A 15,788-nucleotide genomic window follows, 5' to 3' on the forward strand; every position below is an offset into this window, starting at 1 on the left:
CTCTCTCTCCCACAAACAAGGTGTGTGTCTGTCTCTGTCTGCTATGCTATCTCCCCTCCCCTTCATTCCTGCTGCCTTGTAGAATGTGAGGCTATATTAACAACAATGTGTTAACCCTTGAGGGCTCAGCCGAGTGCTAGTTCATCATTTAGCACAGGGATTCTCAAACGGGGGGGTTGGGACCCCTCAGGGGGTCATGAGGGTATTACATGGTGGGTCGCGAGCTGTCAGCCTCCACCCCAAACCCTGCTTTGCCTCCAGCATTTATAATGGTGTTAAATATATTAAAAAGTATTTTTAATGTATGGGGGGGGGATCACACTCAGAAGCTTACTATGTGAAAGGGGTCACCAGTACAAAAGTTTGAGAACCACTGATTTAGCAGCAAGGCATTCCCTGGGAAATATTTACATTAATTCTTATGGGGAAATTGGATTCGCTTAACATCGTTTCGCTTAAAGTCGCATTTTTCAGGAACATAACTTCAACGTTAAGTGAGGAGTTACTGTACACCTTTGTGACTGGCCCATTCAGCAATTCTGGGTCAGCTTCTTGGGCTGCAAACTGCCTTGCAAGACAGATTAGCTTCCTTTGACTCTTTGGATTTAAGGAATCTCAGGCTACATCTACACTACCTGCCTGAATCGGCGGGTAGAAATCGATCTCTCGGGATCGAATTATCACGTCTCGTCGGGATGCAACATTCGATACCCAAATTGGCGCTTGTACTCCACCAGGGCAGGCAGGAGTAATTGCTGTCGACGGGAGAGCTGCGGAGGTTGATTTGCCGCCATCCTCACAGCGGGGTAAGTCGGCTCTGATACGTCAAATTCAGCTATGCTATTTGCGTAGTTGAATTTGCGTATCTTAAATCGACCCTCCCCCCCCGTAGTGAGGACGTAGCCTCAAATTCCTCATGCTGAAAATGTGCAACGATTCAAGAATGAAAACATACTTCTGTCAGCCTGCTGTTACAGTACTGGGGTTCTGGAGTTGTAGGGATATAAAAGAAGGTACCAACAGTGATTCCCTCATAATTTGTCCCCCGCACTTTAAAATCCAACAGTGCAAAAATCTCTTGGGTCTTCTGTTAAAACTTGTAAGCTATGTCTGTAGAAACCATTGATTATATCTATCCTGTGAAAGATACTTTATTACTATGTAAAACTTACAAACAAGTTAATTGACTTTGTTCTTGAAGTAATTGATACAATGTAAACAAACACTATATGCTGTTAAGTGACTTTCACTTCATTCAAGGGCTCCTAGGACAGACCCCCACTCTCTGTGATTAAAGGGCCGGGAGTCTCAAATGAATTAGCACACACCCCGAAAGTGGTGGAGACAGTAAATTAAAATATGGTTAAGATATGAAATGTATGTTGATGAATGCTTGATGGACATAAATGGTTAGGGAGGTGCCAGCCTAGAAAGGGAGTATCCATCGGCTGAAGAATGTGTCAAGTAGGACCACCAGACAACCCCCTGAGGTTAAACTGGGATCCACCCCATCACCTAGAAGGATGAGAGAAACAAACTTTGGACAGTGTGGAGCCACCAGGAATGTGCCATTTTGGACAGGAATGTGCCATCTGCTGATTGAGTCAGCAACAGCAGGATGAAACAATTCCCATAGACTAACATAGGAATTAATTCCTATAAGAATGGACTCTAAAGACTGATGTCTTTGAGTCTCTGGTTCTGCTGCCAATCTCCAGGAGCATCAGGTCCACCTGACACAGACTCGGCTCCATCCTCATGACTAAGATATCTGGCCAGTAACTTGGCATGAGCAACTTCTAGGCTGGTAACTATAACACCTATACAGAACTTGAATGAATGATTGTGTGAATTAATCTTTCTCTCTCTCTCTCTCTCTCTCTCTCTCTATATATATATATATATATATGTGTGTGTGTGTGTGTGTGTGTGTGTGTGTGTGTGTATAAGAAATAAGTAGTCAAACAATGTTGTTTCTTTTTATCTTTTGCTTTATCAGTATATTTACAATAAATGTGGCATCTTTGCCTTATCCCTCTTAATAAGATCCTGCTGGTTTTTATTCTATTGGTATAACAGAGTAACGTGTGGAACAGGAGTTAGTGACCACACTCTGAGGCCACCAAAATTTTGTTGAGATCCCTTGCTCTAGGACCTCACCTCTCCTCAAAGATTATTGCTAATGTTTCTGAGATTGCTTCCATTAGTTCCTCATGTAGCCTTAGATGAGTTTCATCAAAGGCTCTACTAATCTGAATACAGCTAAGTTATCTAAATATTTTGCCTGTTCTTTCCTTATTTTGGCTTGCATTCCTTCCCTTTTATTAATAATCACTTGTGTATGGGGTCACTATTAACCTTTGTCAGCAATGACAGAAGCAAAATCGGCCTTAAACACTTCAGCCTTTTTGATGGCATCAATTATTAACTCTTCTTCCCCACCAAATACCAGACCTACATTTTCCTTCATCTTTCTCTCATTCCTAGCGTATATAATGAACCTCTTATGATGTCCCTTGCAGGCTGTAACTTGTTTTGTACCTTAGCCTTTCTGCTGTTTTCCCTGAGTACTTGAACGTGTCTTTTGTTCTCTTTAGCAATTTGTCCAAATTCCCAGTTTTGGTAGGATTCATTGTTTGGTGTTCAGAGCATTACTGGCCTGCTGCTACTTTTGCCTTTCCTTTGCATCAGGACCGCTTCCAGTTGTGCCTTTGCTCCTGTCTTCCAGCTCTCCTGAACGCCGCCTTCCTCAGGTTTTTCCAAACGCTGAGCATGTATGAAATGTGCCCTGCAACAGCGCTGACACAACGCACTGTGTAAACCATTCGCCCAGGGCACCCCACAGCCAACAACAGCATCGGGGGTTTACTAGAGGCACCTCCGTCCCAGCGCAACCCCCTCGGCGCCTCGCTCCCTGGTCCTGCACACTCTGCGCGCGCGCGCCCGCCCGCCTCCGCCCCAGGCGTTGGGACCTGCGCGCGCCGACACCCTCTCCGCCCAGCCCCGCCGCCAAGCGCTGCGCCGCCAGCCATCTCCTTGCCATTGTCTCGCCTCCACACCTGCCCCGCGGGCCGGGCTGAGCCTGGCTGGGGGACGCGGTCCTACCAGGGTTCCGCGCGCCAGCCCGGTCCTAGGCCGGGGGTACGCATGGGAGTCAGCGCCCCTGGCCCGAGGCTGGAGCAGAACGGCCATGGCCACTGGCCGAGCCCACAGCCCCGCCCCGCACAGAGCGAGGAAGACGCCTCGAGTCCTCAGTGCCGTTAGCACCGCGCGCCGCCTGCCCCGCCTGTTCACGAGCACGTTCAGAGTCACGTGTCCCGGCGCCCTGCTGTGTATTTCCGGGGAGGCTCCCTGAGGCCGGCAGGGGGCGCTGTAGTGGACGACACGGCGGCTGCGCCGGGCTCCGGGAAGCGGGTGGCTGGTGCTGATCGCGGGCGGCGGGAGGCGGTAACAGCGCTGAGCGATGGCCGGGGAGGACGGAGCCGCCGCCCCCGAGGCTGCGCAGCCCCCCGCGGACCCGAGCCCTGGCAGTGGCGGCGGCGGCGGCTACGACGGCAAATGCGTCTTCTGCAGGATCGGCCGCCGGGAGGAGCCGGGCACCGCGCTGCTGCCCTGCGAGGTGAGGGGAGCCGGGCACCGCCGAGCACCAGCCTTTCCCTGCCGGCCCCTCTGAGCCCTGCCCCCGCGCGCCTCGCCCTGCGGCCCCGGGAGCGCTGTGAGGAGCCGGGGACCCCACAGTTAAGCGTGTCTAAGCCGGGGTGTCCGGGCATCGCCCTGCAGAGCCGCCAGTGACAGCTGGGGCTGGCGAGCCGGCTGAGAGTCCGGGGCGGGTGGGAGAGACCTGGCCAGTACAGTGTGGCAGACCCTGGTGTTTGTCTCCTCTTTCTCTAACCCGTGGGAAAAGCAGCCGAAGTTGCTGATCCTGCAGTTGAGAGAAGGAGAATTTTCTCATAGGTCTGGGAAACCGAGCGCAGGGGCTCCCAAGGGAAGTGCAGGGGTCCCCCAGACTCGATTGAGCAAAAACACGGCGAAAGGTGTGGCGATTCATGACTTTATAAAATATTTTCCATTCTCCTCATTATTGAACAGTAGCAAGCAAACAAAGACATGCAGTCTGTGCTGCAGAGCCAGTGTTGGGATTGTCCAAATCTCAGTAGTTCTAGCTGAATGATCTGTAACTCACCGAATCTACTGTTTTTTTTTTTCTAGATAGCCCCAGAACAGACTAGTTATCTTCATCTGCTGCTTGTTAGTGTCTTGCTGCTTGGAACAAGATTTAAACTGCCTTAACTTAAATCATTCTTCCCTGCCTTGCCCAGAAAGTGGGATGGGTGGGGTCCAACAGTAGAGTATGAGGGTAGAACTAAACTTTTTTCAATCTTAACTCTGAGGTTTGGGGGCTTGTAGCAGTAGATGTAGCTAAAAATGTGTATTTGAATTAAAATATGTCTGATTTATTCTTTATCATTTCACTTAATCTGTAGGGAAAATGTAATTTCCAAATGTCAGTAAATGACAGGTTCTTAGTTTTATCCATAATCATGCTGTAGATTAAATGTGGTGGTATTGGACTAATACAATAATTCACAAGTTTAAGCCCTGAACCTGCATGGGGCTCTAAATAAACACAGGGGTCTGCCTGTACAGAGTTCTTTGTGGGTTTGGGGTTTGCATAGCTAAAAAGCTGGAAGACCTCCTCCACTAATATGATGGAGATATTAGTGAAATGTTCATCAGAAAGGCAGTCACTCGAAATTTCTCACTGTTCTGAGCAGTATCCTTACAGTAGGCGAGCATCAGAACTGGGGAGGCCTGGATGGGGAGTGGCTGATGATGTAACTATTTACAAGCATTATTGCTTTTTGTGGACTAATTCCAATATACATCTTATGCATCACTGAGATAAATACTTGTAAAGCTAATGCTACAATTTATAGAACTATAATGTGTTTTGAATAACCATAGAATGCTCCACTGTGTGAGTGCCACTTCAGGTCCAGTAAAAGTGATTTTATGTTATCTACTGTTTTCTAATGTGTTAATTTTAATAACAGATTAATATCTTATTGTTGTTCCATTAGTCTGAAGGCCTAGTCTGTTTTAGAGATATCAGACCTGGGGCCCCACACCATTATCTAGTAGTGCCAATAGAGCATATGGGAAACTGCAAGACTCTAAAGAAAGAGCACATACCACTAGGTAAGACTGTAACTAAGGCTATTGCATGAATGAAAAGAAAACAGTTGTGGATCGTTGTTTATTCCTGTAGAGATGCATGCCACAGTATATTGTCAATTGCATTGTAGTTTTAAGCATTGCTTATTTTGTGGATAAAGATCTATTATGGGAATGGATAACAGTGTCAGGGTAGATTGATTTAAATCAGATTTTAATCATGACTTAAATCAGCAAACAGAAAGCATTGATTTTAAGTGATTGATTTAAATCTAGTTTTCCAGGTGTATTTTTGGGAATTCTTTTCCTAAAGAAAGGTTGGTATGATTTGGTACTTCATGCTAACCAGAAGGATACACTATATCTATACATTTATTCAATATATGACATCACACATTTATTCAGATTCTTAATTATTATATTTTTTTATGTTAGAAATTAGTGAATGATTCACTTCTTGTTTACTAGATGATACATTTTACTTCTGATTTGTCAAACTGTATTTGGAAGGAAAATGAAATTCAATAAAAATGCACAAACAATATTTTAAAATAGTTTTATTTAACTAAAAAAACCTTAACTGTGCTGCATTTAAAAAAAAAAGCCTATTACAACAAATTTTGCATTTAAAATGGATTTCTTAAACAAAAGGCAGAGTATCTGTAGTTAGTGCGTTGAACTGATTGGCACTGGTCACCATGTCCTTCAGGATTTTAGAACTAGTAAGTATCATCCTTTCACACCTAGTTTTATTCATAGATTGGAAGAAGAAAACATGCTTTCCTGCTTTTTTCAACTTCTGATTGGTTTCTCAACTTTGAATGAACTAGTCCTTGAATTGAACAAATTGAAAAAAATGAAATGTAGAAAATATTCTCTCTGCACCCGCAGAAGAGGCAAATGCTGTCAAAAGCTGATTTAGAACATCTTCAAACCCTGCTTCTAGCAATTAGCGAGTGTATTCCACCAGTTCAGTGGTTTGAGTTTTCTTTAAAACTTTGGCAGCAAATATGTACTGCTTGAATATTTATTTAAATTATTTTAATAGATTATATTAAGTTTAGGTCAAGGCCTTGACATAGGTTGTCAAAGTGTATTTATTTTAATAAACCTTTAAAAATTAAATTTGAAAAGGCTGATTTTAAATTGAAAACGTCAATTTGTTTTGTTTTGTTTTATTAAGAGATCACTGGTTTTCCTCCATCTCAGTATCAGAGGATTACTGGTTAGTAGTATATGACGGCTTGTTTACAGAGGGAATTTGACTGGCATAGCTATAGCAGAATAGTTATAATTATTCTGCTGTGGCTATGGTGGTATAAGTCCTCTATGTGGATACTCTGTTTTGGGTTAATAATTCTACTGTAGCTATGTCAAACAATTTGCCAGTGTATACAAGCCCTAAGATCCAAGAATATAGCGATTTCTTCTTGTTTGAAGTTGCAGATGTAGTTTAAATTGGTTGAGAATCTTTGTTAGTGCTTTTCAGAAAACCTTTTTTTCCTTTGGAGAATGGAGAGAAGAAATAAGTATGTGGAAGGTATTTTATTACTAGCTTTACTACCTGGGCTAAATTGGGATATTGCTTATTAATGATGTTGGAAAGATAGTGCAGTTTCTAAAGCTAGGTGCAGTTTCAGTGAGAACAGATTAGTGTTTTTTTGTTGTTGTTGTTTTTTTGGTTTGTTTGTTTTTTAATCAGTTTGTAGCATTCATAAAATGTCAAAGCTTTTGTGGTTTAAAAAATCCTGGCCACTCTCCATGATTGCCTTAGTCTGCAAGAAATGTTCTGATTAACTGTGTGTTAAGAATCAAAGAGAGAGACTATGAAATGTTTATTCTTGTTAACATGAACATTATTTTTGTCCCGAGTTTCTCATTCAACCTAGTTAAATTTCAAAAAAGTTTTAAAAAAACAAGAATTTTAAAAATGAATCTGAAAGATTCTGGATTAACAGTCCTAGTCCTTGTCTATTCTGGCATTTTTTCTTAACATCTCTTACTGTTTCACTAACACCAGTGCTTCTTGGAGTACTAGTGTAGGCTGGCCTTTGTCCTATTTGCTGCTGTCAGACTTTAAGAAAAATGCTAGGCCCTAGACATTGAAGTCCTGCAGCTGTCTATAAAGCAGATATATCACTGGGGGCAACAGAGCAAACTTCACCATTCTGACCCACTAATATGCATGCACATTGGCCTGGAGGTTTTAGGCATGAGAAGATAAATCTTTGGCCTTGCTGAAGCTGCCAAAAATGGTGCCAAAATATGGGTGGAAGTTTTTTGATGTGGAAGTTTGACCACTAAAGTGGATGGACATCACCTCTGCATTTCACTTTCATTATCAGACAGCCACATCTAACAATCTGCGCTAGATACAAATCAGTGACTTAGAAAGGAAAAGGGTTTGTATTTAATTATCAGTCCCATGAGTTTTCCAATTTATCCCTGCTACTAAATTGTTACAGATTTTAAAATAGTATTTTACAAAACAATTTTTATGGACTGGAAGAGTTTGGGGCTGTTACAGAGAAGTACCCATTTTTTTAAAATTCATCGTTATTTAGAGGCATTTAGTGCATTACATTTAGAGTTTACATTCAATTTAACTTCTTTTCTACTTAGTGGAGAAAATGATGGAAGCTGGAAAGAACATCCTTCAGCAAAATAATTTTACTGACTTGAACGATATAAGGTATATAACTTGCTTTCTGGATATATCTAGTACGCTATTGACTTTTTTTACGACAGTACTTGTCTGATAGTGGTAGCAAGGGCAGCATGGTTAATTGTCGAAGAGAAATGGACTTAGGAGTTGATTAGGATTTGAAATACAGCGTGAGCTCTATGATAGGATGCACAAACATGGGACCATAAACTATTCTTCCACTAATACATTTCTAGTGCAGAGTTAATTTGATTTGACTATTTGGTAACATGTAGCATGATTTTATATGAAATTAGTTTCCTGTTTGTTTTCTAGAAAATGTTGAATGGAACAAAATAGTGTTGCAGTTTGAAGTTTGTAAAAAGCAACAGAGGGTCCTGTGGCACCTTTGAGACTAACAGAAGTACTGGGAGCATAAGCTTTCGTAGGTAAGAACCTCACTTCTTCAGATGCAAGACTTGCATCTGAAGAAGTGAGGTTCGTCTTGCATCTGAAGAAGTGAGGTTCTTACCTACGAAAGCTTATGCTCCCAGTACTTCTGTTAGTCTCAAAGTTGCCACAGGACCCTCTGTTGCTTTTTACAGATTCAGACTAACACGGCTACCCCTCTGATAGTTTGAAGTTTGTCTATGGCCAGGCCTTGGGGAAAATTTTAAACAAACTTCAAAAGGCTGCCCTGACCAGGTGCCAGTAGCATGCCTTGGGGTCCAAAGTAGAGATGAACTTCCTGGCTCTATCCTATGGAACCCTGGGTCTCTGTTTGAGATGAGTTTGAATGTGGTTGAGCTTATGTTAGTCTCAAATGCTGTTTTAAAGAATTTGTTTGAAAGGAGTTGGGCCCCTGCCGTGCTAGCAAGCAAAACCATGTTTCAAATCATCTTATCCTTAAATGCTTTAAAACCATATTTAAATACTTTGGGCTTGAACCTATCCATTCTGGGAAACATGGAACATATTTTTGTGGCTGAAGAAGTTGGAAGGTACCTTTCATTTAGGAGACAGCTTATTGCTGATTTCACTGCTAGATGCAGGGCCGGCTCCAGGCACCAGCTTCTCAAGCAGGTGCTTGGGGCGGCCGTTCCGGACAGGGGCGGCAGTTCCAGGTATTCGGCGGCAATTCAGCGGAGGGTCCGTCACTCTGCCTGGGAGTGAAGGACCTCCCGCCGAATTGCCGCCGCAGATTGCGATCGCGGCTTTTTTTAGATCGCGATCGCGGCTTTTTTGTTTTTGTTTTTTTGTTTTTTGTTTTTTGTTTTGGCTGCTTGGGGCGGCCAAAACCCTGGAGCCGGCCCTGGCTAGATGTGATGCATTTTTGGTAGTATGTTAAAATCTTTTTTTTTTCTTAATAGGAAAATATATTTAACTGCCAACACTAAGTGAGAAATAATCCCCTAAATTGAGATGCTGTCTTGACAGCTGAGTGAAGGAAGGGGTATTCATGTTACTGTATCAACCCTTGACTTAAACAAATAAAAATACCCCTTAACACACATTGTAGCTTCTGTCATTTCAATTTTATGACTTTGTGGGGGGAAAAGCAGTGAAAATTAAAAAAAAAATTGTTTGGTCACATAAATATTTGTTTGCTGCTAGATCTGTGAAGTAATTCTGGTACTCCAGACAAAAATCTACAGTTCAACACAATCATCCCATGACATAGTTTTAAGATGTTCTAGCCTCTGTCTGAATTAATGCAGCTGATGTTTTTTTCCCTCCCCCACTCTTCTCAAGGATGGGATTCCATTGGCCTCCATTCTGCTCAATATCCCACTTACATCTTCATGTCCTGGCCCCAGCCAGTCAGCTGGGATTCTTGTCCAGGATGATATACAGAATCAATTCCTATTGGTTTATCACGGTAAGTGCAGCACAGTTGATTTGGTAGGTTTCCAGTTGCAAGCATAAAATGTGAAAGCTTTCAAATGATTTGAAATAGTGATCTGCTCTGGCCTAATTTTAAAGCCTGATCCAAATCCAATGGGCCCCATAGCCAACCTAAACCCTACCCAAGCCTCAGAGGGTCGAGTTGTTTTCAGACCCAGCCCAACTTGAATCCAACACTTCCCTCTGAACCTGAATTATTGTCACACCCATGTCCTCAATATGGTGAGCGCTGCTTTTCTCCCCATGCCTGCAATTCATCTCTGGTGAAGTTGGGACAGTTGCTGTGCTGTGGAGTGAGTGTGCCAATGAATTGTAGAACTTCCCACTCCTCCTCATACACAGCACAGCAAGGTGTCAGTGGGGAGCAAGAACAGGGCATGCAGCTGTTGGTGCACCAACCCCAGGGGTAGGAGGAGGAGATTAGAGCCTACTCAACTCAAGCCTGAGATGTTTCGACTGTTTTCAGATCTAACCTAACACTTGTAGTCGGATGCCACTGGGTTCGGGTTGGGTTAGACTCATAGAGTTTAAGGCCATAAGAGACCATTGTGATAATCTAATCTGACCTACACATTGTAGGGCAAAGAACTGCACCCACTCACTCCTGTAATAGACCTGTAGCCTCTGGGTGAGTTACTGAAGTCCTCAAATCATGATTAAAAGACTTCAAGTTACAGAGAATCCACGATTTACTCTAGTTAACCTGCAAGTGCCCTGTGCTGCAGAGGAAGGGTTGCAAGGTTCTAGTTTGAAATGTATAATACAATGCAAAAATCTTTAGTTATCTATGTTAAAACTACTGTTTGAACAGTTATTTTGAGAAAGACATTTGTATAATTTTTAATTCAGGATTACTTGTACCTTCCTTGAGCAAATGTCAAGGTAAAACTCAGTGTGCCTTACTTTGACCTTTTACAGCCTTTTCCTTTTTAAGGAAAATGTGTGTTAAAATATGAGTAGTACAAACTATTGTGTAGTTTTAGATCTAATATATGGCCTTTATTGAAAATGCAAATGCATTAAAACTTGGAAACAAGAAAAAATACTTGTGAGCAGAAGGTAGCCTAAGAGATTGTTCATAGAATGTCAGGGTTGGAAGGGACCTCAGGAGGTCATCTAGTCCAACCCCCTTCTCAAAGCAGGATGCAGACAGATTTTTGCCCCAGATCGCTAAATGGCCCCCTCAAGGATTGCACTCACAACCCTGGGTTTAGCAAGCCAGTGCTCAAACGACTGAGCTAGCCCTCCCTCAGTTGTTAATGGGATACATAGCATTTCACCAGGTCAGTCTTGCTTGAGTGAAAAGTTACAGCCATCTGATGGCTGCTGTTCAATAGCTTATGTGCTGTTTTGCTGGTCTCAGTCCAGTCCACAAATGTCCACTTCACAAAAAACATTTTCTGTTGCAGCAAAAGTACCAAATAGTGCCAGATCTCCACTGAGTGGGGCTAAGAGCAGAATTGGCATGGAGACTGAATAATTCACTAATCTTGAAGTTATCTTTTAAGGGTTGAGGCATGCTGGCAGGGCAGGGTGGGGAAGGCTTCTGGGCTACAGCTGTGCTGAACAAACAGAAAAACCTACACTTTTAGTACAGCAGTATTATCCTGTTAAGTGAGACAGACCCTCCACATAAGTGCTAGAAAAATCAGTGCTTTGCATTTGGCCTAAGGGAGTGTTGCTGGGACATAGGATCTGTAAAGGGGAATAAAAAGCCAAGAGAGGGCCCCTTTAATTTTCTGAGATGACATTATAAAGATAAATACAAATAACATAAAATAGAAAACGTACTTGAATTTTTATATGACACTTGATTTTGAAAGAATGGAAATCAAGATTCAGAATTATATTAAATTGTAGAACTCAAAATTAAATTATCTAACTTTAATAGCAAATGAACTGTAAGGCTATTTAACCTTGTTTAATTGTCCTCACCAGGTGAGCTTGGTAACATGCTAGAGGTTTGATGTCCCATAACAGTTAGCAAGTATATTAATGACTTGAAGGCAAGTATTGAGGCACTTAAGCTGCTTGCGTTTTTAGGTTCCAGTACCTAGTGGGTCCCAGTAAGACTTCAGACACATGTTCAAATGGAAAGGATAACTTAATAGTACTGGCAGAAAAGGTCAGAAATACCCTAGACTCCCAGTTACAATTGTCAACCGAGTTGCTCCTAGCTTGGCTCTTAGGGGCCATCTAAAAGAAGTTTAGAGCTCCTCATGCCTAATACCTAGTGTGCCCCAGTTTAATCTGCTAAAGGAATTTGGGTATCCCTACAAATCCTTTAAGTTCCACATTATGTCTCCCTTGGGGGCCCCTTCACATTGTCCTTCCATGTTGATGAGTCATCCATAGGCTGCCCTACCTTTGCTTAGCTAGGTGTCTGAATATGAAGTCAACAGCAGTACCAGCTCCTTGTGCCCCAGCTTTCATAACTCAGCTGTTGCCAAGCATACATCTCCTCTTAGGTTTCCAAAACACCCTGCCTGGGTGACCCATGCTCAACCAGTCATCATCCCAGTTGTCTCAAAACTTTCTCCTTTTTCTGCTGACCTACTAACCCTCCAGTGGTGGAGGGAGAAAACTAGTGAATCTGTTGTTCTAGCAGATGTAACTTCTGGTATACATCCTGGCTATGTGAAGCAAGAAACACTCACTGTTCTGCTTAATGTATCTGGTACATATCCACCTTTAAACTAAATGTGTTGCTTTCAGTGGGATATTCGGGATTTGTGGAAGACCAGTTATTAAACTGGAGGTCCATCCGTCATAGGGTTAATATATTGCTTCTTTTTTCCTGCAGGCTGAACAGCTGATTGAACGACTGCAGACTGAAAATGCTGCCAGTTGAAAGCACCTTGCCTAGTTCTGGATCACAAATAAATTTAGATTTGTTCTTTGAACTCTGATTAAGATTATACAGTTTGGTGCAACTATTTGTGAGGTTTTTTTTTTAAAAAAGGAAAAGCTTGAGTTGATTGCCTATTCCTTCAGGGCAAGAAACTTTTGATTGTCTACCTAATTCTTAATGTATGTGTACTCAAGTTTTCTGATAATAGATGCAAAATATTTGAATGGAAAATAGAGTAATATATAAAACACTAGTTCTAGTAAAACACAGTATAAACAGTAATGGTTTGAATGTATTAAACTGGGAAAATTTTCAACAGTAACTGTTAATAGCATGTACACTGTACCAAGCTGAATGCTTAAAAGTGGAATCTAGCTTTTTTATTTAAAAAAAAAATTTGGGGAATGCAATAGTGTTTAAAACGTACAGGTTTCCTTTATACTTGCATGAGTCATGCTGGTGATGTCTAGTTCTTAGTAGGTACAGTGCTAAAGATAGACACTACTGTTTTTTGGTGCTAAACCATCACGTATCTTGCATGGTAATGGTCTGTAGCAAGTGCTAAACATAACATATTGAGCCCAGAATATGATGATGCTTTAGAACATAGAATTTAGTTTAAATGTGTGTAGGAATGTTTATATGATGGACTTGGATTAAGATTGTTACTCGTCTTGAATATTAATTCCCTAAATAATTTAATTGTACATTTAAAAATCTTGTAAAGAGTTTGGATGGATTGAATTAACACACTTGCCTCTGGGCATCAAATTTAAACTAGAACCTAGATTAAGGACTTGTCTACACAGTGCATTAGTCAGCACTAGAAGAGCAGGTTGTAAATTATAGTGTGCATTACTCTGTTGCATACTAAGTAGCCTGTATGGATCCTGCTGGCATGCACTAAAAGATCCCTAGTGTGTGTGAATGTAGTCCTGTTTCAAACAGTACTACATTCACACACACTAGGGAATTTTTAGTGCATGCCAGTGAGGTTCACATGGGCCAGTTAGTATGCAATATGGTAGTGTGCACTAGAATTTTACATCCTTCTCGTGCAGGTGAACACACTGGGAAGACAAGCCCTAACATATGGTTCTACTGAATGTCACTTGGATTTACTTATGCCATGGCTAAATTTGACTCCTAAATATTATAGGTCACAAGATAAATTGTTCACTGATGGTGGGTTTTGTTGTTTTTGAGCTCACCACACAAAATGACCATCTAATCTGATAGATTTTGGCATATCTGGGACTCAGGCAAAGCCCAAAACTGAAATACTCATGTCATGTGGTGTCAAGAGTTGCATGAGGTGGTGTTCGCAGCGCCTGTCTGCACTGTCTGGCTCTAGCCAGTGCTGTCGGTCCCTCATTTTTATGAGCACCAAATTAATTCAGATCATTTGAAAAGAAGATAAAATTTCAGGACAATAATTTTATCCCTTATTTGTGTTGTTTGTTTGTTTGTTTGTTTGTTTGTTTCTACCAAACCATTTTGCATTTACCTAATTGAAACCAGTGCCCTTAGCATCTACGTGTTAACACCTGCAGGTTTCTCTGAGAAGTCTTGAAGTCCTTTCCACAGATCCTGTTGCCTTAGTGATGCAATGTTTTGTAATGTTTATTTATGTAACACCTTATTTGTATATAGTACTTGAAGTATTAAGAATATGCTGACCAAAGAACAAAATTCCCTGCCATAAAGAGCTTACTTCTGTCTATCTTTTCTCTGAGACATTGCACTTAGGCTATGTCTGCAGTTGGAGCTGAGGGTGTGGTTCCCGGACATACCTGTGCTAGTTTTGCTTAAGCTAGCATGCTAAAAATAGCAGTGTAATTTATGGTAGCGGGGCAGGCGTGAGCCGTCACATGGGCTAGCTGCCCTGATTGTATCCCACCCGGACCCAGTGGGTACCTACTCAAGGCAGCTAGCCCATGCTGCCACTTGCTGCTGCCTGTGCGACTCTGGCAACACTGCTATTTTTAGCATGCTAGATTGATCAAAGCTAGCACCGGTACATTTATGTGAGCTGGGAAACACCTCTTCAGCTCCAAATATAGATGTAGTGTTAGTATCTTGATTCTCTTGTTACAGGGGATTGGCATGTAACTTACAGTACTTTGGAGTCTGGTTTATTTCAGATTGGTGCTAGGAAGACTTTGACTCATTCCTTGCAATAATTAGGGAATCAACTCACACATCCTAACTTGATTAAAATATTAGGATGCCAATATATTAATATCTTTTTTTAAAAGTGTTAAAAATGCTGCTCATGAATATTGTGGTAGTGAGTTAATTTATATAACTATACTTAACTGATATGCATCATTACAAGCTACTTTGATGAGCCAGTTTTAAAATATTGTGGAAAAGCTTAATAAAAACCAGAAATAGTAGATGTTAACCTAGGCTTCTTGGAATATTTTATAATTCTGTCAGAGGTGGATGGTTGAATTTAACTGTTTTATTCTTAGGTGTCATACCTTTGCAGAGCTGCTAAAATGTGAAAATGAAAAGTATCTTAATTCTGGTATAGAAAATGTAGATAGGGTCACATTCAGTGCTTAGAATGAAACTCCAGTGGGACAGATGGTGATGGAAACTGTTAATCGGAAACAGAAACTTTCACTTCTGGGTTGCTAGTTCCAATTCAGTCTAGGCTGGTAATGGCAAAACAACAAAACCACATTGCCATTTAATGGCTGTTCAGTGTCTTATATAAACAAAATTTAGTTTTAATCAAGTTCATAAGGGGATGGGTATTTACATCACAAAGAACACCATAATTGGCAATTACTCAGATTTTGGTAGGTAATAAGGTCAAAGACTGAATGACCTTTTCACCAACTTAAGACTAATCCTTTATAGCTGAGTCATAGTCAGGTTTGCATGTGGCAGTAGACCCTACTGTTGCCCTGTTAGACATGCACTTGCCCATACTGTCATTCTTCCCAGAGTAAAATTAAATTGGGAATTTAGTGTACAGTGTATGCCCAACTGTCTCTTTCCAGAGTAGAGTCTCATTTTAAAAGTACAATGTATAAACAGGACAGCCTTACTCAGCTGCTGTGTATATTTAGAATTGCCTATTCAATTTTAGTTAATAAATTTTTACCTCATGAAAGATCAACATCTCCTATCAAGAGTTAGATTTTATTACATCTTGAGCATCAATGGAATTTTGTAAATTCCAGCCAGTTATGTGTGTGC

General features: G+C 41.4%; 1 protein-coding gene across 1 annotated transcript; it reads left to right on the plus strand.

Moving 5' to 3' along the window:
- The first annotated feature begins 2,996 nt into the window (after nucleotides 1-2,996).
- HINT3 (histidine triad nucleotide binding protein 3) lies at nucleotides 2,997-14,982 on the plus strand. Its single transcript, XM_005280206.5, has 5 exons — nucleotides 2,997-3,619; nucleotides 5,082-5,199; nucleotides 7,798-7,867; nucleotides 9,572-9,698; nucleotides 12,528-14,982. Exons 1-5 carry the CDS (start codon nucleotides 3,464-3,466, stop codon nucleotides 12,573-12,575), a joined length of 519 nt encoding a protein of 172 aa, XP_005280263.1. The 5' UTR covers nucleotides 2,997-3,463; the 3' UTR covers nucleotides 12,576-14,982.
- Nucleotides 14,983-15,788: the final 806 nt, after the last annotated feature.

Source organism: Chrysemys picta, chromosome 3 (genome assembly GCF_011386835.1).
Source record: "Chrysemys picta bellii isolate R12L10 chromosome 3, ASM1138683v2, whole genome shotgun sequence".
NCBI classification, from domain to species: domain Eukaryota; kingdom Metazoa; phylum Chordata; order Testudines; family Emydidae; genus Chrysemys; species Chrysemys picta.

Excerpts from the sequence above, each read along its gene's own strand:
- HINT3 (XM_005280206.5), top strand. The coding sequence starts at position 3,464 with ATGGCCGGGGAGGACGGAGCCGCCGCCCCCGAGGCTGCGCAGCCCCCC. Across the intron at positions 5,200-7,797 it reads GAAAGAGCACATACCACTAG|TGGAGAAAATGATGGAAGCT; the intron begins GTAAGACTGTAA and ends TTTTCTACTTAG. Across the intron at positions 7,868-9,571 it reads ACTGACTTGAACGATATAAG|GATGGGATTCCATTGGCCTC; the intron begins GTATATAACTTG and ends ACTCTTCTCAAG.